Source organism: Chiroxiphia lanceolata, chromosome 2 (genome assembly GCF_009829145.1).
Source record: "Chiroxiphia lanceolata isolate bChiLan1 chromosome 2, bChiLan1.pri, whole genome shotgun sequence".
Lineage (NCBI taxonomy): Eukaryota > Metazoa > Chordata > Aves > Passeriformes > Pipridae > Chiroxiphia > Chiroxiphia lanceolata.
Window position 1 is genome coordinate 60,242,948 of NC_045638.1, and position 22,909 is coordinate 60,265,856.

General features: G+C 36.2%; 1 protein-coding gene across 4 annotated transcripts in view; it reads right to left on the reverse strand.

The window, feature by feature from the left end:
* Nucleotides 1–10,239: 10,239 nt before the first annotated feature.
* The window catches only part of DGKH (diacylglycerol kinase eta), a 157,452-nt gene continuing 144,782 nt past the window's right edge, over nucleotides 10,240–22,909 (reverse strand). For 3 of the 4 annotated variants that reach the window (XM_032678408.1, XM_032678410.1, XM_032678411.1), the window contains 4 exons: nucleotides 19,175–19,294; nucleotides 18,696–18,804; nucleotides 17,182–17,312; nucleotides 10,240–11,302 (listed from right to left, as the gene is read on the reverse strand). In XM_032678408.1, coding sequence (XP_032534299.1) covers nucleotides 11,213–11,302; nucleotides 17,182–17,312; nucleotides 18,696–18,804; nucleotides 19,175–19,294 — 450 coding nt within the window. In that variant the 3' untranslated portion in view covers nucleotides 10,240–11,212. The remainder of the gene's footprint in view (nucleotides 11,303–17,181; nucleotides 17,313–18,695; nucleotides 18,805–19,174; nucleotides 19,295–22,909) is intronic. The other variant, XM_032678409.1, reaches the window with a different exon arrangement.

Sequence of the window (22,909 nt, forward strand, 5' to 3'; positions counted from 1 at the left end):
CACATGCACAGTGACCTACTTACATGTGGGTTTGCACATACCCATATAAAGTATGTATAAAAGCTGTATTCAAAGCCTGTAATTTAAAACAATGTTCAGGCAGTCTCTGACAGACTGAACAGAAATGCTGCTCAACAGTCATTCATCCAAATTTTATTTAGTTTTAACATACAGAGTTTTCTTTTAAATTACAAAGGCTTACACCATGCCAAGGACTTGCCATTGTATTGATTTCTTGGGGAATTTTGGTTTGAATTTGATGGCATTGGTAGCAGCCCATATTTTGAGTGGATAACATCTAAAATTTAGTGTCATGATGTTCAAGGATTTCCACTGATTTCTAGACACAAAAAAAAAAAAATTCAAGGACTTACATACATTGAATGCATTCAGTTTATTTGAGAAGGAAGATCTCATATGAGTGCCCATTATGGAAGGCATCTCTTATCATGTACAATAAAATCAACCATTGCTTCCATCAGAATACAAAAATACACATCTCAGTGACTTCCATACAGTAATAAATACATAATCATGCATCCAACAATAAAAAGGCACGGAAAACTGGTCACTTAGTAGTCATAAAAATTACTAGCTATATTAACAAAGCCACCCAAATTATCTGTACAAGGAAATGTAACAATATATTCCAAAGGTGAAAACACATAAAACATCTTTAAAATAGTATATGCAATAAATACCTCAGTTGTTTTTATATATTAAAAATAAAACTGTGCCATTGTAAACAGTATGTAAACAAACAAAATTCACTGTTCCTTACCATTATTACAAGTAAATAAAGCCATAAGTTACACCCCTGCTCTGTTAGATATACTTCATTGGCAAGTTTTGTCAGGCAGTTTAAAGTTTTACTCTTTTCTGCAGCAAATAGAGCCTGCTATGTGTGTAGTTTTAAGTATTAGAGCAATTGCTAAGCTTCAAAACTGACTACCCAGGACATAGTAGGTCATCAAAGAGAACTGGAACTAGGAAAAGCAATTCTTGGAGTGTTACGGACAAAAGTAATTTATTTATACTACATATAATAGTGTCAGTAAAACTTAGCTGCTTATATAACACTGCTCTCCTATAGGTCTTGAGGGGGCTGTACAGAGGTGAAGAGCATCCTTATTCCCACGAGTGGAGAAAGTGAGGCACACAAAGGTTAACTGAGTCGCCCCCAGTCTTGCACCAGCTCCATGGCAGGAAAGTAAAGGCAGAATCCAGACTTCCAGCCACTTCTTCCTCATTTCCTCACATATCACATGGCCTTTCAGACAAATACACGTGTCCTGAACTCTAGCCCTGAATTGCAGAAAGATAACCAACATGCAGAAGGAAAGGTGTCTACTCTCTTCAGTGCCCATCTGCTCCCACTAGCCACCAACTGGAGTAGGAGCATAATAGAAGTTTCTTCCCCACAAATTTGTAATCAGATCCACATTAGCAGACTGGTGAGCCCAGGCAGAGCCCTGCATATCCTCCACAAGCCTACTGTTTGCCTTGACTCTTTATTCTTTTGAGGTCTGTTCCTAAAGCCAACAAACTCCTGGGAAGTTCAACCAAGGTGCATACTTCCTTCCTTAGTAGAAAGGGGAAGAATGGGAATCTGAATATGATCCTTTCTTAAACAAAATTATAGGAAAAGATTTCTGGAAGTGGTGGGCATTTGCACAGATGTCTTCAGAAAGAGCCTCATGAAGAAGTATATTTGCCTTGCTATTTCTTCAGCTTTTGATAACCTTGGCATAACCACCTCATTTTACAACTCCCGACTATCCCTGGGACGACTATAATGAACATAAACTTACCTGTTCCCAACACATATATTTCAAAGTGCATGACAGTTCTTGTTTGAAAATTATATTTTTAGCCTTAGATGAAGAAATTAGGATGCATCTATTTAGCTGTTTCACAGCCTTATCTCTTTTTACAGGAAGAATATACTTAGAGCACACACAATTAAAAGATACCCTGGAAAGGGATTTAGGAAGCACTGCATTATGGTGTTTTTCCTCCTTTGTGCTATTGAAGAACTGATCCTTCTGTGTCTAGACAAGTGATTTCTCTAATGTCAAGCAGCTGTCTGATTTGCCTTACTACTTTATATTTTCATCATTTTAATTCATCCATGAAATATTAAAAGTCATTCAAAAGACAGGCTCTGAAGATACCTCCATGTCTTGATAAGACATTTAAAGCCACATACATAACATTTTTTTTCCCAATAAGGTACTTTTGGATAAGGTACCTCAAGTGTCTCATTCCAGTTCCACAGAGCCAGGTGAACTGCACGAAATCAGTAGGTATGCAAATCAGACAGGACTACTTTTTATTCATCAATTAATACTTCCTCATATTCACCTGCCACATTGCATTCCCTCTTTGTGGAGAGAGGTATGAAGGGTGATCTCTTCTTAGATCTGTATTAAATCTTACAAAAGTTATTTTAGAAGGTGTTTTCTTAGACGTACTCAAGGACCAGATCAGTGAAAAATTCTGTACATTCTCTGAGGCATTTATTCCCATCTATGTTGTAGTTTTCAGGTTCTGTAGAAAAATCCAAATAGTTACTGCAGATTTCACATTGGGAAAAAATAAATATATTTCACTCATTTAAAAAAATTATCACAGTAGGAAAATAGCCAGTAAACAATAGATTCAGAGAGGTTTAATCTTGGCCCCAGTGAGATCAGTGGGAGTTTTGCCAAGGATTTCATAAAAGCCAAAATTTCACCCAGAATCATGTACAATTCTTTAGCTGACAACAATCATAAACATCCTGCCACTCCATTGTATAAGTTAAATATTAATAAGCATCTGTAAACATCCTGAAATTCATCTGATATAAAAAATACTATAATAAAAACAATGCAGCATCTCAAGCACTGTATAGTTTTAAGGTTTTTTTGGCTCTACACACAAGTTGGCATCATTATATTGGGCAAAACCAGGGTATGTATATACAAATATATGTACAGGTGTGCTTGCACATACACCCTACAAACTAGATACTACATATCCACACACATCCACGCGCAAATACTGGCAAGAGAACAACATTCATAGGTGTGGCATTTAAAAGTCTAGCAATGATCAATCTGATGATTGGTCTTATGAGAGGAGCAATTTCCCCCTAGCCAAATCACCTGTAGGCTTACATGTAAAGGCTAAAATTGAAATACATGAACAAGCTTCAAGGAGGACTAAAGTACTGTTTAAAGACAAGCACATGCCTAAGTCCCAACAGATGTTTGCAAAGATGATGAATTTTCTCATGGAGTGAACAGGAACAAGGGGAACGAAAGGGCAGAAACTACTGAGTGCACACCAACTTTTATCTAAACCGGTATGAATCAAGTTATATGTTTTCCTTTTCGCTGAATTGGAAATCATGTGTTTCAGCTTTTTGCTACAAACTCCTATTCAGACCCAAATATATGACTTAGGCAGAAAATTAGGCCTCTGCAACACTTCCACGTGCACTTTATCCATTCACTCGTGCACATTAAGTGGATGTTATTACAGAATTAACTAAGAGTTGTACTTGACTAGAATACTAGCTTAAGTTACAAGGCCTGGCTAACGACAGAAACCACTCATGTTGGGCTGGAATCCTCTCAGAACCTTTAGACTACCTTTAGATGAAATCTACCTCTTTTAAATGCCAGAACATACACTAAAAATACATTCATGCAATTCTATAGTGCTTGACATTTAAAGATACCTGCTCTAGACACACAGATGTGATAGTGAGAAGTTTGTTAGTACTAACTAATATGTTTGCCAGCACTGTGAATTAAGAGAAGTAGCTGCTAGTATTGGACGACATGAAATTATTTGTGTGCAGTGACAGCAACGAAGAAGGACCTGAGGTGAGGTGCAGAGATCAGGCCCTCTTCACCTTTCACAAGCACTTCAACAGCTTGTACTCTTTTATGTACAAATCCCATCTATTGCATATCTCGTCTGTCACTGCAAATATTACCTTGCCTTTTGATGATCCCCTCAACACACATAAATTACTAAGGTAACTGGCAGTTCTAAGGAGGTCCCATGTTTCAGCTCTTTTAGGATTGTAAGGATATGGTGTAAAAGGGTGGCTAATGAAACAAATTATTTCAGGACAGGCTCCCCAGCTGTGCTCCTTGAGAGGAAAAAATCGTTGTTTTTGTCATATATGGACAACTGCATTTTTCAAGGTGCACAATTTAAGGAGACAGTAAACCAGGACAGAAAGTACAGACACCACAAGTGACAGATGCCTGTAGAAAATCCTCTGGAATCTGGCTAAGCGGTACAGTCCAAATGCCTATTTCAAGAGATAAAGATGGCATCTTGTGAGAGGAGAGTGCTACTAGGAACCTTCACAGTATCTGCATGCCTGTGTGCTGGTTGTAAACCTTCCTAAACTGTCCAAGTGGAAAATCTTGTACCCTTAAAATTCTCATTAAGAGGCCCTAGACTCTACTTGTCAGCACACATGCTCTCCCTCACTGAAAATCAAGACCAAGCAGCTTCGAACAGTTTTCCTCAACCTTCCCATTCACAAAATAATTGACTGTGACTGCAAAGAGAATTCAGTCCCAAACAGAGCTTACTTCAACAAACAGCAGGAGAAAAACATAGTTATATCTATAACTCTTTCCCTGTTAATGACGTTGTCAGGTTATTAATTAAACTAAAATGTTTTTTTATCTAATTAATACTTTAGTTTAATAAAATTGGGGGTTCAAATGCTAATTCTCTTTCAATAGTCATAGTAGGGATTTGGGGCACTGTGGAGATTTTATTTTTGGCTTTTCACACAGTTTCCATAAAGAAAACAAACTATCTAATTTTACTTTTAGTTTATTTCTTCCTGTTTTCACCCTCCAGTTCGCATGCTCTCATACAGTTATACCTGGATCAAACACAGCTTCCTAAAACAGTCGATTCCAATGATTTTGGAAAAATTAATTCCAAATTACTTTAAACGTTGTACCATATTGCTTTTACCTTCAGGAGCTGTTCAATCCTAACACTAGTCTTTGAATCATATTATAAATAGATTTTTACAAAGTATTTGTTCCGCAAAATAAAACATTGATTGGTCACTTGCATACTTGTCCTACTAATAGCTACCATAATTTTCATTATTTTCAGTAGTCTTACACAGTCTGTAGAGTTACCAAAACACTTTTCTTTCCAAGGGCATTCCAGTAGTTAGTGTAATCATTAGAGAGAGCTTTCAGCAGGGATTGCAAGAGTATAACTTAAAGGATTTTAGCCCACCATTGCTATGGTAGGCTTTGGAGCCTGAAGCCTTGGTCAGTCTTGATCTTGGAGCACCCTACAACTTTTTCCTAGCCTGCCTGTACAGCTCTTCTGAACAGAAACAGCAGAGAGACATGCAAGGATCTCAGCTTGCCAAGAAGCTGGGATGTCATCCAGACACAGAAGCTGGGAAGCAGCATGAGAACATTAGTAAAGACATGACTGGAGTTAAACATAGATTACGCACCAGCTGCTTCTGCCCTCACTAATATAAGCAATAGGTTATATGAACTCAAAATCCCATCAAAGAGCTTATCAAGTTTTTGTCAACTGGGAGACAAGGTCTTTAATTATTTAAAATAGATGTTTGTAATTCTACCATGTACATATATGAATTTCCTGTTGACTGCTCTGAGGTAGGTCTTTAACCGCTACAGCTAAATTGATTACAATTTGTCCAGGAATGCTTTTGGGTCTGTATTCATCTGCATTTTGCTAGTTTGCAAAAGTGTTAACTGTGCTAATATTTTATTATTTATATATGATGAGGGAGTGACATTTTAAGTTTAATTCCATGGACTGAAAAAAAACTACAAACCCTTCAAAATAATTTTTTTCAGTTAAAATATTAAGGGCAATCACTATTAAGCCTACAGAAGTTGCTACAAATTTTGGTATTAGCTCCAACTGGCTACAGAAATAGTCTTCTGAAAGTCTCCAGATGGCTTCCAAATGGATTATAATTTCTGAGAAACAGACTGGGCTTCTGTATGGCAGAAATGAGCATTTCAAGTACATAAACTAACACTTAACAGAGCTATTAAACCTAATGCAACAGTAGTAGAAAACAACTAGAAAATTTTTTTTCTTTTTGTAAAAAAGATAAAGTTCCACACAATATTCTACATATAAATACAGGAATTCAAACAACCAGTAAAGATTTTCTACTGATAATTACCAAATGATGCTTTATCAATCCCACTGACGCTACCATTCATCTCTGAAGAGGCAGCAGAGATATTTTAAATCCTGTCCAAACTCCTCAGCTTCCTCAAGTCATCAAAAACTCATTCCTTTACCTAAGACAGCAACACAGTCATGTACAGTTCCTGCAAACATTAAATCTTCGCAGTTAGAATAAGCAGCATCAAACCTTGATGGTATGAAAATCATACCACAAAACATACAACCCATGAAAACAGAATAAAAAATACAGGAGAGCTGCAGTTGAGAGGTACATATACTATCAGGGTGAAAAAATAAATTTAGAATTACTCATATAATTCTCTGTGGCTCGCACTTACTCATATGAGTGACGTAATAATTTCCTGGTTGTAAGTTAAATAAATTGCTCCAGCTCGGTTATCCTCAACAATTTACATCTCACGTGACTTGACCTTTCACAAAGACTTTTTGCACTGCTAATTATTAGTTACCAGAACTGTTGAACTTATGTGCAAGAACTTAATACTTAGGGGCACAGAGACAGAACTGCAGAAACAGTAGTAAACATTAGTAATGCAATCATTAATAGGAAGTATAAAGCAAAATGGAATCACTGTGGGGCTTTTTGTCTTACATGTCCCCTGTGGAATTATAGCTATGGATAATATCTAGTTTTGCAACTGCTTTTACAGTAGGACTACAGAACATCCTCTCACGTTTGCTTTACATATTAATTTTCCATTATGTGTGAAAAAATTTTCTCCTGCCAGTCTTCCCAAAATAAAGACCAGATGCATTGAAAAACACTGATAATTTTACCCTTGAAATAAGATCTGCTAATTATCAAGGCATTATGAAATTTTCATTAAGTGAATTAGCATTGCTGAGTTCGATTAAAAAGTAAAATTGGCAGGTTATCTATTTCTCTACAAAAAGGATAGGAAAGTATGAAATGGACTTTTATTTAAAAAAAAATCAATTGTATAATTGAATTACAATTATACAACATTGCAGTATGAATTTCTTTGGGCAGGGAAAGAGAGATAAAGATGATTTCTATTTATTATTTACAGGACTAAGCATGTTTGCTCCAGTTCCAAAACAAGAAATACTGGATTGAAATAGTCTGGGAGGGGTTTTGATCATACGCTTTTCATTTTACTGCTCTTCCAAGTTTAAAATACTTTTCTTTGAAAGAAAGAGATATGTAGAAGAAAAAAAAAGAGTGGTTAAGGAAAAATATATAAAAATGTATCAAAGAAAATTTGCACTTCCCATTATATAAGAAAAATTAATTTTTGTTTCTCTTTAAAGTATTGTAAAAAATCCCCAACACCTACAACCACAAGTTTGCTTGATTTCATTCCGTTTCTAAGAAGAAGGTATTAGGCATTATAAAGGTAAAATTTGCATGACCCAAATCAGAAGTTGCTATGGCAATTGAATCCAGTGAACTGGGAAAATACTATTTGAAAATGACAAAACAGAAACATGCATTTTGTAACCTGCTGCCATTTTAAAACATGCATTTCTCATCTTCCCCTCTCTGAGATGTTGAGCTTTTCATCTATATGAATATCATCATCCACTCCAAAAAAAATTCAGATTACTCCTTATTCCTTTCATATTTTAACGTATGCTGACTGACCACATAAATCCCATGTATTTACCTAGCAGGAAAAAAATTTCACCCAGTAAACTTTGTATAGTGATAGTCTTCATAAATCTAGCATGCTGAATCAGGCTTCACAAGATCTATTATGATAACTCGTTTTCTAAACAACTAACTGCTTTTAGGGATGTGTTTACCTTAGTTCTGTTGAAATACTGGGATGCATGCTTTGAAGCATTTTTAACATCAGGATTAAATTAGAAAGAATACCGTTCATTAAAATATGTAGCTATTTATGTTCTTAGTTCTAGGAGCTGGAACTTTTACAGCAGTAGGGAAAAAACCCAATACTTGGAAACTAGAATAATCAGGAGAGAGTAACACTGTGTCTTTAGAAAAGCCACAATTGTGTCTTTAAAAAACACAATTAAAATCCATGACCTCAGCAGAGAACCCGCATTAAATATTTTGAGCCTCCCTGTCACATGCATTTGCACTTCATAGCCAACACAAGTCTAAGGCATAGAGTTGCATAAAATTTGCTCGCCTGGGCATCTAATAAATACAGCATAAATGATGCAGGGTTTTTTTCTACTCGTGCGTTAAAAAAAAACCTGCTTAGGACAATCAAAGTTAAATTCTTTGGTGGTCATTTAGAAAAATGAACTATACATAGATCATTGATCAGTTGTCCTATACTGAGGTAATTTGAGGAGTGCCATAAGAAAGTTGTTACAAACAACATTTGCCCATTTTCCCTGCCTAAAAGCAGCTCCCATTTTTTAATATACTCAGCATACACTTCTACAGTGACCTGAAGAGATCCTGTTCCATAGCCTGTCTTAATGCATTGCACATAGCAAGGCTGAAAGTTGTAAAGAAATCACATCCTACAATCAGGAAAGCAAAGGAAGTTCTTCTATGTATTATGTCCTTGAATTGACCAGGAAGATTAACTACGTAGTCTACTGTAACATCAATATACTAGAATGCTGCCACACATTAAAATACAGTAAGCATATGGAGAACCAAAGAGAAAAGGAAATAAAACTCATGAAGACTTGACAGATGTCATCTGAACATCCTTAAAGGGGTGAATATCAAGTACATCAAAATAAAAAAAACCAACCAACCAACCAAGAACAACAACAACAAAAACCAAACCAAACCAAAACAAAACAAAAAACAAACAAACAAACAAACCAACCAAACAAAAAAACCCCCAAACTTTCCATCGTTTACATAACTTTCCATTTTTTGCATATGCTTTTCATACAACACCATGAAAATCATATCATTTGAGAAAGGTATTTTGGTTTGTTTTTTATGGAAAACATAATAGAACACAGCTTTTTACTTTTGTTTGTTTACCAGAATAGTTACATACACAGAGATCCCAGAGTGGTGCCTGCTGAACCTACAGCAGCAAGAGCACAAAAAAATACAGTTGGATATAAATTAAGCCTGTTTTGCTCCTTTTGATTTTTTTTCCCATAAAACAATGAGGAGACTAGATTTTACTTTCCGGGGGATGAGTCCTGTCTACTTGCCAAGGACCAAGTCCAAGCATATGTATGAGAAGTGGAGGGCAAAAGCAGGATGCAGTACTTGACATTGGCCCCTTTATACAGAGGAAATAAGCTTTGGCAAAAAACAAATGAAACATTACTCATGAGGAAAACAGACATAGATATTAAGATACTCTTTAACGTGCAAGAAACATCAAAGCTACTCAATTAAGTAAAAGTCAAGTGTGCTCCTTGTGCTGAAATGACACATTGCTAGGAACAGCAAGGAGACAGCAATTCTGTGCAACTTTTCTGTCAGGTGGTGCAATGTCATCTCACCTCAAAAATCTAAGTAGGATTTTTTTTGGAGATATCTGAAAATTGTTTTTCTACTAGATTAATACTTCTGTGAAAAATTAACCAGGAAATTCAATTATCAACCTATGTTTCATTTAAGTAAACTGTAAATAACCTTACAAACTCTGGTCTAGCGCAATTTCTAAACAAACATTGTTTTCATTTTTTTAAGCTGTTTACTCTCATGGATTACTGTCTTACATGTGATTCATCTTAGCATGCATAGTGTAAAACCTTAGAGTTTGGATTTTCCTAATTTTTTTATGGTCTACTGATGTAGGAGTGCTGTCAAGAAACAAACTGATGTCTTTTTAAAGAAATGCATACAGATGCATTTTTAAATTAATAGTTAATTAGTAATGAGTAAAAGCTTACCCCACAAAAATCAAATCAGCTGCTACATTTTAAATCTCTTTGTATGTATGATAAATAAAATTAAATTTTCTGGTAAAAAATTTCATTAGTCTTTTAACCTGCTTTTTGAACAATACAATAAATAAAACCATTAGTGCCTAAAAGTTCAAATATGCTACAGATGTTTAAGACAACTGAATAACTATATTAAAATGCACCATGAGAAAATTTATTATCATTTTCCATGCAGGAAGCCAATTGATATTTTTGTGAGGTACCGGTCTTTCAAAGATTCTCATAAGTTAGTTACCTGATAAACCTTCTGTACATGATATATTTAAAAATCTAACTGTACAGTATTTCAGTCATATATAATCTGCTGAATATGGCATAAATGCTAAGTTTCCACACCCTTTGCCATAGAACACGTTTTAGGCAAAACACAACACTGAGGAATAGAAAGTGCCTGAAACTGAAAAAAAATAAAATAAAGACACTCAAGTAGTAATAAATTAAATCTCATTCAAACTGATATAAAAGTTGTTCAAGTGTTTAAAGTATCAGATGTGTCATGCAACAGAACAACAGACAATTCAGGCAGGCACACCATGCATTATAGTTTGCATTCATGGTATCACAAGGTGTCTTCCCCCTTCTGTGTGGTCAGCAAGTGCTGGATACCTGCTGCACTGCCAGGCACACGTGTTGAACCTTCAAAACCTCTTGGTCTCCTGCACAGGAGGTTTTATGGAGCTGTGCCTCGGAAGGATAACTGGATGACCTCATGCTGTACAGTGGCATCTTGCTGCAGCATAAAGAGAGGCACACTGAGCTGCATGTAAGCAAAGCAATCATTTCTTGATTATATTTTCCAGTCAGTGCAGTTCACCACCAACCAATCGATTTACCAAACTGGGCTTATCCAAACTGGCCAATTTGCACATCAAGAAAATGTCTTCGCAGAACATATCACCTTTTCCTTTTTTTTCTTATTTTGGCACAAATCCTTTCATACTCTTGCAGCAAGTTCTTCACCACACAAGAATTCAGAGATGCTAGCCTGTACAAACACCAGTGCTTCTTCTTCCATAGAGTAAACTACAAAGACAGCTAAGTGCCTGCAACAGCTCTGCTTCTCCAGCAACTTTCCCTTCTCCCTCTAAGGAAAGCACCAGCATAATTACACTTCAGACAAAGGGGTGTTCTTGCCGAGCTCTTTAATTCCCTGGAGAATTCGCTTCATATGACCCACTTTCGTTATCCCCAGGTCCTACAGAAATGTAAACAAAAACAAAAAAAAAAAAGAAAGGAAAATAAGGAAGTTTATTTACAAAAACTGAAAAAAACCCTCATTGATTATGATCTATCTATGCAACAGATGTCTAGAAACATGCTCACTGCAATCGACAGTAACCAGAAATTGTTAGCAAGTGTTGCCTAACAAAAAAAAAACTGCTTAGAGCATACAATGAATCCCTCTCTGTCTTGCAGACTGAAAATTACTTACCTGCACTACTGACAACACAAGGCACCCTGATATATATAAAACATCTCTGACTTGACTTCTAAATACAAAACCCTTCACAATTTCTGGCAAAAAAGAACAATCTCCCCCTCCTCTCTAATACAGCAATCAAATGCTTGGTGGGATGTGATGGATTAGAGCTTCTGTCCAGCAATGTCACTTGATCTCAGGCCCTGTGATGTCTGCTTTAATCAACAAACACACGTATCCCCAGTTTCTTAAGGGAAAGTGGATGTAATGGCTACAGATATGTAGGACAACTTTCCTTTAGAGAGCAATAGAAAAGGTAAGCATTTGTTTTTCATTCCAAAAAGGTTCCATTTGCTAACATGGATCTTCCTGATTAGAGAGCTGGAAGAAAAATCCTCAGAGACATGACAGTCACATCCCAAAGGAAAATGTAAAAAGCACAAGAGTAAATCTCCTTGTAGTGACCACTAAATCAATTCACTTCAACTGAAACGTTTCTATTATTGGTTTCTGGGACCCATCTCGGTATGAGACAATAGACAGGATTTTTTGCAGCAAACTTCTTCCAGTATGAGTAACAGCTTCAGCAGCATCCTTTTTAAATTTTGACTGGTCCAATGGTCAGAGGAGCAGAACAGGATGCCCAGCTGTGCTAACGATTCCCCACTGCACTAATGAATTTTCAGCTCAGTTTGGTGGAAATCTGCTTCCCTTATCTGTAAAACCCAGCTCTAAAAAAGTCTTTAAAATCCTTGTGTCAGTGATGTTGACCAATTGGCAGAATCAAACACTAGTTATTTGTAGAATAAACCTTATATAAATAGATAGTGATCAAATAAATTAAAAAAAAACAACTTAGAAAAGTTTCACCATCTATTTTTCTGAAATAGAAATCCTTTCAGTTTAATAGGAAGATTTTTCCATTTCAAAGACATGAAAAGGAAAGGAGCATAATTGGGCAGTTTGAAAACATTAGTCTCATACAGAGTGGATAATGAAACCATATATATTTTTCTGTATATACTCTACCCAAAGCCTGTATCTACCTTCTTACAGCCACAAAAAAACTCAGAAAATCTGTATTTTATATTACTTAAAATTAGCGTGCAATTAATTTTGGAAGAAAGGAAGAATGGGGTGGTAAGATGGGCACGAATTAATTACTTGACTATAAAGGTAGCACAGCCAAGATTAAACAGATGGATTAATTTTCACAGAATCAAGACTGAATCCTGGTTATATTAGAGATGAAAAATACTTGGTTGTTTCTTCAGCTGAAAATTATCAGCACTATAAATACACGATCACCCTTTACAGCACTTTGGCATAAAGGTGTCAGCATTAAAGAGTTCAAGATATGTTCATAAAAGTCCTCAAATCAATGAGGATTGAGAACCATTTGAGGAACACCTCAAATGGTGTTCATAAATCTATCTGAAAAAACCTCCTAATTTTACACATCACATCAATTTATATTTTATTTTTGCTAATAGTCGTCTCACTTATAAATGTGGTACTAATTTTTAAGAGAATAAATGTAGGTAGTAATGAAATTCATCCCAAATTGACAGCAATATTTATAATTTCAAATTTGTGCAATATTTTCTTTTTATGTTAAACTTAATTTTCAAATGAATCAAAAATACACACAACTACTGAAATTAGTAGGGAAAACCCATAAAGATACTTTCCAAAACACAACAAGCCATACAAGTTAAAGGTTAAGAACTTACAAATTCTTCAGAACAAACATTTTTTCATGAGCAGAACTTCTATTGGATGAGCAACATAGTGACATGCTGCTGGACTTCAAAGATCAGAGGAAAGAATCATATCATGAAATTCCCAGAAAAGTCAGGCACTTTTTCCACCAGCCTCGTAAAGCATTCTAAACAACGCCTATGTTTCAGAGGCAAGAGATTTTGCTTTTATTTCTGTTCCAGTTGAAGTTGCTCTAATGCCTATCAGAACAGCAAGTCTCAAGAGTCTCATCACAAATTCTGGGGAGCCCTTTGATAAATTCTGCTATACTTCCAGGGGGGAAAAAACCCAACCAACAACTCAGAATTTTTATGCTTGTGCAATAGTTTTCAATTTGGTGGCAACCAGAATTTATATATTCCTGGCACTACATGCTATCTAGTATTCTCAAGTTTACTGCTCATGCAGGAAAGTTTGCAGAAATTGTTTCACCTCAGACTAAAAGGATCTGCTACATCAGCATATCATGCATCATTCAGAAAAAAAAGATCCCCAGATATCTCTGCATTTTTAGGTATGCATGGGTTTCATCATCCTCTACATAACCTGTTAATATCTAATTGATATTTAATTAACATAAATTCAATTTGAGTAACATACAGTTTTGAAGACAAGACACTAGCCAGAGTCTGAAGAAAAAAAAATGGCCTTTCTTTTTCCCTAGCTATGGCCTTAAAACTACAGTATCACCTCTTTTTGCTTTCCACTATTACTGCCACTTCCAGGCCATTTTTTTGGCCAAATGTACCACCAATGTAATACTAGCAAACAATTTATATAAACACTCCTTAATAATCAACATCTTCCAAATGACAAATCTACTCTACTTGCATTCCCAGTGTAAAAAGCCATCTGGCATGCATGAAGGCTAATAAATCTTACAAAACCTTTTCCATGCAAGAACTTTTCCAAAACATGCTGCTGTGAAACACAGGCAGGAAGTGCCACAGTCCTCAACACAGATTTTAGCTTGACTGGCAATGCTCGTCAAGGTAACATGTCACAGAAATCCTTCCTCCAAGGAAGCTCTAAGGAGACATCATCCTCTCATCCTCCTAAATGTGTTGCAGTTCTGATTATGACTAAGTTGCATGCATAGGAACATGGTTATCAATGCTAAGAATGCAAGTATTTATTTCAGAAAAATCAGAGGCTAGTTTTCAATGAGTTTGCTTGTAAAATAAGGTTTTAAAAAAGGTCACACCAAGCTTTCTTTCTACACTTTCTACAGCACAATTCACAACTCCCTGTCCAGCCATTTCTCAGAAAAAAAGAAAATCATATGGGTATAAAATTCTAAGATTCCCTAACATAAAATCAGGCATAGGAGGCTGAAGAAAGGGTATTACTGCAGGGGCTGGGTGGAAAGAGGTATCTGCTTCCTCTTGGAGGTGTTCTCTATTTGCCAGTTGCCACATAGAGCTAACTGAGAATAGGATCTAAAAGCTATGCAGAAATACAGTAAGAGGTGCCCAATTCTTCAGTTATCGTATCTATGTATTTCAGCAATGAGTGCAAAGGCAGAGAGTTTCATCAAATCCTTTTCCATACTGATCTTTATCTCTACTTTTGACCACAGAAGGATAGGTGGGCCCAAAGGATTCAATTAAATCAGGTACATATTTTTCTTATTGCACATATGAGCGGTAATAGAGGTAAATCTACTGTACATGACTTAGGACCTTGTGAGCCAATGGCGATCCCATTCAGCTTGTCAGCAAGCACAAGCCTTGCAGTGGAGGAGAGGCTGTAGACACATTATAGCTTGCAAGAGCACTGACAACTCATCTGCACCACTCTGACAGACAAAGGGAGGAAAGATTCACAGGGCAGCTTGTGATGTACTGCTCATTTCCGTAGTATCACATTACACATCTTGACAGCAATTCAGGCCACTGGCAAAAAACTGCAGGCTGCCTGAGCAGCCTTAATTGGCTCCCTGCAGAGATCGCGCCCCATATGTAGCCAACAGTGCTAAACTCTGCTATTTAAATTCAGTGGTGTTACATAGAGTGAAAGACATGGTTAGCCAAAAACTTGGCCTAGCTTTTAAACAGCACTGATTTAGAAGCTCTCAGCATCTGCTAATGAGCACATGGGGTGATTCTGGAGCAAGATTCTGGTCAGCAAAGGACATTTCCTTGGCAACTTGTGTATAGCAACTCCTTATCCTATGTGTCTCCAGGCAGCACTAGATAGAGGGGACAATAGGTTCTGTAGGCTCTCTATAGGCCCTCTAAGAGAAGCTTTTAGATATTTCATGGCATAGACCTTTGGGATGGGGTTTTATTTACCCTGAATCGAATCAGCATGTGTCTTAGTGACAGGGATGACAGGTCGATGATTACCCTGCTGCAGATATTTACTTGGTTGAAATGCCAGTCTTCTGGGCAAGCAGTCAAATTGGTACCTATGAGAAATAAGGCATGGCCAGAAGCCATGTCTAGTTTAGTCTGCTTTTACCCACCATTATTTATTGCAACAAGCTGGACTTGTAAATATATGCTGGACATGCAAGCATATGCTGGACATGTAAACATATGCATGGTGTGTTGCTGAGTTTCCCAGCTGAGTTTTAAGTTTGTTCATCACTTATACAGAACAAGAACTTGCAAAATTAATCACTGGAACATTGTAGTGGAGTGCTTGGACAGTTTTCTGTTCTAAATTTTGGCATCAAGGAACTGTCCTGAAACTGTCCCTGCATGTCAGGAACTATCCTGAAAGAAAGGAATTTAACTTCTGTGGAAAGACGCTTAGGCAATCTAATACCAAAGGGTAAAATAATACACAACAGCCAAAGAGATTATCTCAAACACAGGTGTCTTCAGCAGCTGCCTTCTACTGTAACAGTCACACAATGCAAGCACTACCTTATAAAGCCAGGATTTCATGCTATACAAGAAACTTTACCTAAAGTAGCACATTTGTATGAAAATACTGTCTCTACGTGCAGACTCCTGCCACTGTGGCTAGAGCAATGACATGCACTCTAAATGTAAATGTTGACAATTTATACAATATCCTATTTCCTCTCTTATGTGCTAAAAGCAGTTGCAAAACACATTACCAAGAACTCATTACTACTGAGTTCCTGGAAAAAGTAATGTAATGAATCCCCAAAGATATAACCTCTATTACATATAATGGATGCACTTAAGTCATTCTTGAAAAGGACCAGCATGCTCAAATAACAGCCTCAGACTGCTGGGTAACATTTCTCCCTGCAAAACTTACCAATCTGACCTCAGAAGAAGAAAGTTTTACAGTTTTGGAGTCAAAAAAAAGTGCTCTTTTTTAAATATATATTGACAAAATCAGGCAGAGGTCGGTCAGGGATGAGAAAATCTATTTTGATGCACAAACACCAACACCATATAAGTCCAATGTTGCAATTTATTGAGCTGCTTATCTCTCTCACACCAGATATATATATCCAATATATATATGGATAGATACAATAAATCATCTGGAGCAGATCAGCCCTTGCAGTAGATAGATTCAAAATTATTATCACCACCTTCCACTGATCCATACTGATCACGTTTAATGGAAACAGTGAACTCTTGAAGATAACATTATATTACACTGATGCCACTAGGATATCAAAGGTGCTTCTCCTATGCATTTTGACATAAACTGCAATGCTATCATTCTACACAGAGTGCAAAAAAAAAAAAAAGGAAATTTCGGATAACACAGATATTCTTGGCTGTGAATTCAAGTCAGCACTTCAGAAAGTCAGGCACAAGGACAGCGCGTATTAGTTTATTGCATATTTGCACAGTGTAAGCCAAGCTACAAGCAATGACAAGTGCAAGGAAAGAAGAAAAGTTGGTGTTGTTTTGTCAAAGAAAATGGTCAATAGCAGAAAAGTAGCACAAAGGAAATACCTTAAGATCTCGCCTTTCCAGATGTAAAAGCTCAGAGCCTCGGATGTCATGGCTGATGAAGATTTCTTTGTACTCTCCCAAACTGAGCAGATCCAGCCAAGCAGCAACTTCATCTGTGCCCCATTTTTGAACTACCAAAGTTAAGAGCAAAACCCCCTTAATTTCTACATGCTCAAATGCATCACAAGCAAAGGTTAGGCCAAAGAGAGTGGAAAACAGAGTAGAATTGCCGTGCTAGCAAAGGGAAAGGTTAGAGGTGTCATTTCCACAAAAACTTACAGTTTCCTTTTTACATGCAGGTTACAGGTTAGCAGTTAACATGAGAAAGTATCTAAACAAAGTTGGGGTTCTTTGCTTTGCAGCCATGCTTTCAGCTTTACTCCAGTTTCTTCAGTAAAGCCTTTTTTTAAAACATCATGTCCCAACAAATTCACATTAAACCAGCTTAGGATCAGTGACGCAAAATATAATGATGTTCTGCTTTATGCCATTAATTTATTAGAAGCCATCCAAGGAGAGGAGAAGCCTTCAAAAACTAATTAACATGTAAAATTAAAACAGCAACCATACCTCAAATAGAGCAATGGCAGCAAGCAAGTCCAGTTTTAATTAACAGATTCTAGTATTCTTAATTAATAAAAGTACTCTTTAAGCTACTGTGTTACAAAGGCCATTAAGAAGCTCTCTATAAAACATTGTTCTCTAAGGTTAGTTGCCCACATTAGTCCTATTAAGACCACATTTATTAAAAAATTAGCTATGCTACTTATTGCTATAATTTTGCAACTTGATTCAATGCCGATCACTTTATAATGAAGTGAAACCTTAAATCTAATCTGAAAACTAAAGTTTGAGCAACAACTGCAAGACTTTGCAGATTATGACCAATTCATTAAAAAGATAAAGACATAGAAACAGTTTTAGGACCATCTGATCCTGGACATAATCTTAAGGAAGTAAGTTCATGGATAAGAGTGGGAAGAGAGGAGAGTGGAGTTTGTTCAACTTCTAATTATAAAATCAGTATTGACTATCATGTTTTTTTGTTTGATCTATGTCATTTGCTGAACTTATAACCCATCTGAAATTTAAGAATATCTGGTTAATTAAAACGGTGTGATAAAAGCTATTGCACACCTTCTGGAACTAACCTGAAAAACCTGAACTGGAGCTTCACAGGGAAACAACACGTTTACCCACAGCTTGAGTTATGGCTATGAGTTAATCAAATGGAACCACTAGCAAAGACACAGGTCCTGTTGCATGATAAAACTACCTAAGTATTTTCACAGTACTTCTTTGGTTCACTTGGAAGTATCTGGGTCCTACTGAATGCTTTCTAAATGCACTGAAAGAAATCTTTGCCCTAATGAAGATGCCGAGTAGCTCAGTTGCTTTTCACTCTGACTTTACTCTTAGGTAGAATGCATAATGTTGCCTCTTACCAAGAAAACCCCACGAAATCAGGTTTTCCACAAATTCTACTATTTTTCTTGTAATTTCAAAACACATACCAGGCTGAGAGCTGCTCTTATGCTTCTGAACTTTTTCTTTTTTAAACTTGGGCACTATACGAAACACCGTACTTCTGTTGTTTCTTTTAGTATAATCCAGAGGGGGATCCTGTATGAAATAATGGGCATGGTTACCTTTAATTAACAGAAAACAACAGTTAAACTACATGCTTGTGATAATAATTCATAGTTAATCTCAAAAACTAAGACCCAATTTTACTTCTGTAAAGAAAAATGTCAGGATTTAACTCTATATGTGTTTCATTTATTAAATAATTATTCAAAACCTTTACATTCACAAACGGGAAAAAAACACCAAAATAAAAAGCCCTAAGCTTAGAAGATTGTTCACAGCAGACAGAAATGATCCAGCATCACTACTGAAATTGCTTCTCTGGTAATGAAAGATTCTAACTTATTCTTCCCTGTCAAAAGAAAATTAAGTTCACTTAAAATCAGGAAGTACTCATCAAACTTACCTCATCATCATTTGGTTGAAAAACATAATAAAGCCAAGGAATCTCAGCAAGTTTTCTCAACTCTATTTCCACACTGTGCAAAGCATCAGACAACAGTTCTTCATGGGGAGCTTCTAACTGCTGTTTATAAACAGGTCAGAAAACCAGTAATTTTAGTTTCATTGAGATTTAACATTTAAATCTAGATATGTTTTTACCACGCACAAATAGATGACTACCTCATGGTGAGTGTAAAACAAACAGTGAAAACAAATAATAAATAATCTTCCAAAATTACTTTCCTTGGGAGATGCATCAGACCACCTTGACACTACATTTTCCATGGTCCCAAGCACAAAGGGATGACTGAGACAGCTGAGATTTTTGGACCACAATCACTGTCATCATTCACTGCATTCCAGAGTCTTTATAGAGCAAGAGTTATCTCGTAACACCACTACCTAGGACACACTAGAAAAGGAAACTACCAGCATAAGAGAGAGAAAACCTGATCAGAATAGCAAGTATCTGGAAAATCTTTGTATGGAAAGTGGTGTAAAAAAATTGAGTAGATGGCAGTAAGCCTGAGTTATTTTTTGCAAATGTTTTCACATAGTAGATTGCTCTCTCATGGTCAAGTAAGAGGAAATGGATCTTGCTGAAGATGCTTCATGCCCAAAGGTCTTACAGTACTGATATGTTACTTGCACTATCCCTTCTAAATAGGTGAGACATGGACCAATAGACACTGCTGCTGGCTGAGGGTGGGAAGAACGCCTTGACAGGAGACAAAAACGTCAAGGACATCAGTGAAGGCCAAAGAGTAAAAGAAAGCAGTGGCAGTGTACAAACCTTGGGACTTGCTGGCCTATGGCAATTTGTCTCTAGCAATACTTTGAGAACCCCATGGAGGTACCTGTTTTCTTTAAAACTCCAGTCTGAAAAGTATTCTGCAGCTGCTTTGTGAGTGAAGAGATAACGCAGGCAGCTGACCCCTAGAAAAGCTGGTTTGAGCTGACCCCTGGAAAAGCTGTTTTTTGCTGAAACACCATTTTGAGGTAAAGAATTGAATCCTAGAACAAGTTGCTTGGAATCACTAATAAAGCAATCTGAACATTTTTTTTTGTCTTTAAAGTAAAAGAAGTCCCAAAACAGTGTAGAATATCCTTTTGAAAGGATACACTACATACATCCTAGTGAATTCATTTTTTAAATGGAGTTCTAAGAGAATATTTGATCTATAGTGCCAGAAAAAGATTTTGACATTGTTGGGGTTTGGTGATAAATTGCAAGCCCTCATTAATTTATCCTACCTAACAAAAACTTCTTTTCTTTGCTTCAATAGTTTGCAAATTTACTGTCTTTCAAAAGACAGAACATCCTTCGTGAGAGCTTGCTGTCTAGTACAGTAGTACCGGAAATATAAGCACCTTTTGCTATTGTGTTATTTTCTCTTCTAAAGCTCATAGAATTCAGTGTCCATAAACAGACTTTGATGTTTCTTTTGTCTTACCTTTTTTTTTTCAATGCAAATAGTTCAGTTAATCTGGAGCACAGTAGAAGAGTCATTTGCCTATGAAGAAGTTACAACTTTTCTTGTGTTTTCATTTTTGAGAAATTATTCAAGTCATCTATTTTCTATAAATGAATGAAGCAAAGAATTCTGTCTTTTTCAACAAACACTTATCTAATTGCTTGATTCTCAATTGCTTGGGGACAAAAAAACCCACTCATGTGATGGTTCTCCTGAAATAAACTCAAAATAATAGTGCAATTCTGGTATGGGAAGAATCAGCAATTTAATCTGTATTCTCCTCCTACAACATCTTGGAAAACCTTCTTCTTTCCAAGACAAAAATTAACACTATGAATGAAACAATGAAAATAAAGAGTTTTTTCAACTCCTTCCCAACTTAATTTTTTGATATGAAAATATTTTATTTCAAGTGAGCTTAGATCATTTCTTTCAGTTGAAATGAAAAATTCTTAAGGGAATTAATTTTCTCCGGATGCATTTGAAAACTGTGCTCTGCTGCAGACTGGAAATGCTTTTTAAAAATCAAAAATGGAAACAGTGTCTTTGGAAAGCATCTAGACAAAACACGGTATTTTTAATTTTTTCCAAACTTTATTCCAGCCGTAACCATCTGGGAGATTCCACAAATCAGCTTCATTGTCCTATCTTGAGCAGCTTGGTCTCATAGAAGGCATCCCTTCCCACGGCAAGGGAGTTAGAACTGAATGATCTTTAAAGTCCTTTCCAATCCAAACCATTCTGTGATCCTAAGAAGCAGCTTACCAAGTGCCCCAGTTTAGTTGCTGGCTGGGGTTAAATCATGACATCAAGTAGTATATGCAATAAAGACATCAGTTTACTGCTATCAGGAGCTTTGATCACAGAAAAGAGGGGTGAGAGAGAATTGAAGAGGAAAAAAAAAAAAAGGAGGAGGATATCAGAGAAAGAATGTCTGTCTTTGTGAGAGGAGAAAAATAATTTGGAGAACAGGTTATGAGGGGAGCAGCTGATGCATCAAGCAACACCTTACACTTCATCATTTTAATAGAATGAGGGACCAGTATACATGCGACTTCAGCATTTATAAAATACATGGCAATAAGGTTAACCAGGGTCCCTTGTTACTGTGGTTGTGAAAAACGATTCTAAACCAGTATGATGTCAAATGAGTGTAATGGACATGTCTGGAATAGTATCTCAGTATCTTCCAAGCAGTGTTTTTATTAAAAAATGGGCTTGATGTAGACTCATGAAGACATTTGCACAGACCAGAATGAGAAGCAGAAGTACAACATGTAAAAATTCAGAAATGGAAAAATGAATCAAATTAAACTTTGGAGCCTGAACAAGGGACAGGTTCAACAACACAATGAGATCACAACTGGCTGCAGAAAAGGTAATGTTTCAAGGGGAAGGTTTCCATAACATTATTTCCAGCCTGCCTTGATAAATTTCACCAGTCCTAGTATGACATCTCCAACTTAAATGTTTTCTCCTAATTCCTCTTCCTAAACTATTTTAAAATTTTAAAAAAGTTCTTTCTTTTAATTCCCCTTTAAATCTGAAATATGGGGGATTAATAACAGAAACTTGAAAAAAACAGCGAGATATTTTTCCCTTTTCTTGGACCAAAACATCTAATGAATAACTTTTCCTTTGAAAACATTCTGAAATAAAACATATGAATCTAACTTTTGACTATTTCTAGAACTTAAACCATATGACCTTTAGACTATATTCACTTTTGGTTACTCTAAAATAGACTCATACCATTTACCACTTGCGTAAAAAGGTATGTGAACCTGCATCAGTAATTTCATACCCTAACTCAGATAAATGAAAATATTCCTATTAATATCCATTTTTAATTACAACACTTAAACAGTAAGGTAGTAATAAATCTGCTTTTGAACCTAAGAAAATGTAACTGTTCCTTACGAGTATGTTCTTAATGTAAAGAAAACCTGACATCTTTATTCTCTTCACAATGTCACATAAAGAAACTTTCTAATTATTACCAGTTAAAGATTATAAAATAACTCCTGACAGGTATTAGAACAAGGGTAATATTTACTTGCCCAGACTAGATCTGCGGAAGCTGAATGCACTAGTCTAAACAGCTCTCACCCCAGGTTCTCCTTAAACTCTGAAGATGGTCACATAATAGTACACTCTAGAAGTTCTCTTAAATGTTTTATCTCCAGGAGATATTTATCTTTTTCTAAGATAAGCCTCCAAGA